A 1,292-nucleotide genomic window follows, 5' to 3' on the forward strand; every position below is an offset into this window, starting at 1 on the left:
ATGAGATCCCATTAAAGGAATAGGATCCCATTAAAGGAATGTGATCCCATTAAAGGAATGTGATCCCATTAAAGGAATGAGATCCCATTAAAGGAATAGGATGCCATTCCTGGTTTAACAGCAACCCTCTGCCCTAATTCTCCTCTTAAGGGGAAATAGGAGGATTATTCTGCTATTCAGGCCATTCTGAGGGATATAAGTGCTGAGATCTTCCAGTGACTTCGTGAATGTTTGTGGGTGTTTTTCTAAAACTGGCCGTTTGTTATCAGTGTTTTATTTGCCAGCTGAGTCACTGAGCTGTCTGTTGCTCTGTGGTCACAGTGGAGCTGAATCATCACTGTTCCCCATATTAACCACAGCCTCTTGGTCGTCTCCATATGAGTACGATTATCGCTGTGATCAGGACTCACCTCCACATTCACTTCTGGAGATTTTCATCTCCAGAACAGACATTTCCTGTTAAGGTTTGTCCTCCGTGGTGACAGGATGCATCCTGTGCTGATTAGTGGGCGTTAACTTAGACGACACAATAATAATCCCTGATCTGAGGTCAGATTCCTTGTTTGTCTGTAGAAACTTGGTGACTGGTCGGTTGGTATTTGGAGCTTTGAAGCTCCAAACTGCTTTATTCTGTTCATTTTTTTGCAAAAAGTCCACATTTAAATGTTCATTAGGAGGAACTGATCATATTAGTTTGGTTTGTTGAGGAGATGAGCTGCTTCTGTTTGCATAGGTCTATGCTGATTATTCTGTATTCAGGTCTTTATAAATACAGATTAAACAAACCTCGAATAACAGTAGAAGAGCTGTTACAGTCGACTAGGATGCTTCGTGTGGTGGACGGATTCTGCTCTGAGTGCCACTGAACAGCAACATGGCTGCAGACTGGGGCGGAGGGAGACGTCCACTGGACCTGCAGCTCCTTCCGTTCTGGACTACGGCTGTAAATGCTGAGATTCCTCACCGAGAGCAGAGCTGCAGGAGGAATATGAAGCGGACACGTTTAGTTTAGGCAGAGGGCAAAAATGACATTTGAAGGTTTATAAAAACAAACGATAAGCTTTAATGTTTATCAATGTCCACAGCATTCAAATAAAAAAAAAAAAAAACAATCTGATTGGTTTTCTGTTGGATATTTATAGAATCTCCTCTTTGTTCAGCCTCAGTGATCAGCTCAGGCCGGAGCCTCCAGGTCGGAGCCTCCAGGCCGCAGCCTCCAGGCCGGAGCCTCCAGGTCGGAGCCTCCAGGCCGCAGCCTCCAGGCCGGAGCCTCCAGGTCGGAGCCTCTAGGC

The 1,292-nt window shown here is 45.2% G+C and overlaps 1 protein-coding gene across 2 annotated transcripts in view; it reads right to left on the reverse strand.

Annotated features, from left to right (window-relative positions):
* The window catches only part of LOC107084616 (interleukin-6 receptor subunit beta-like), a 22,142-nt gene that overhangs the window by 16,569 nt on the left and 4,281 nt on the right, over positions 1–1,292 (reverse strand). For both annotated transcript variants that reach the window (XM_015374538.1, XM_015374537.1), the window contains exon 4: positions 787–975. In XM_015374538.1, the coding sequence (XP_015230024.1) occupies positions 787–975 (189 nt within the window). The remainder of the gene's footprint in view (positions 1–786; positions 976–1,292) is intronic.

Source organism: Cyprinodon variegatus, unplaced genomic scaffold (assembly GCF_000732505.1).
Source record: "Cyprinodon variegatus isolate N-32 unplaced genomic scaffold, C_variegatus-1.0 Scaffold105, whole genome shotgun sequence".
Lineage (NCBI taxonomy): Eukaryota > Metazoa > Chordata > Actinopteri > Cyprinodontiformes > Cyprinodontidae > Cyprinodon > Cyprinodon variegatus.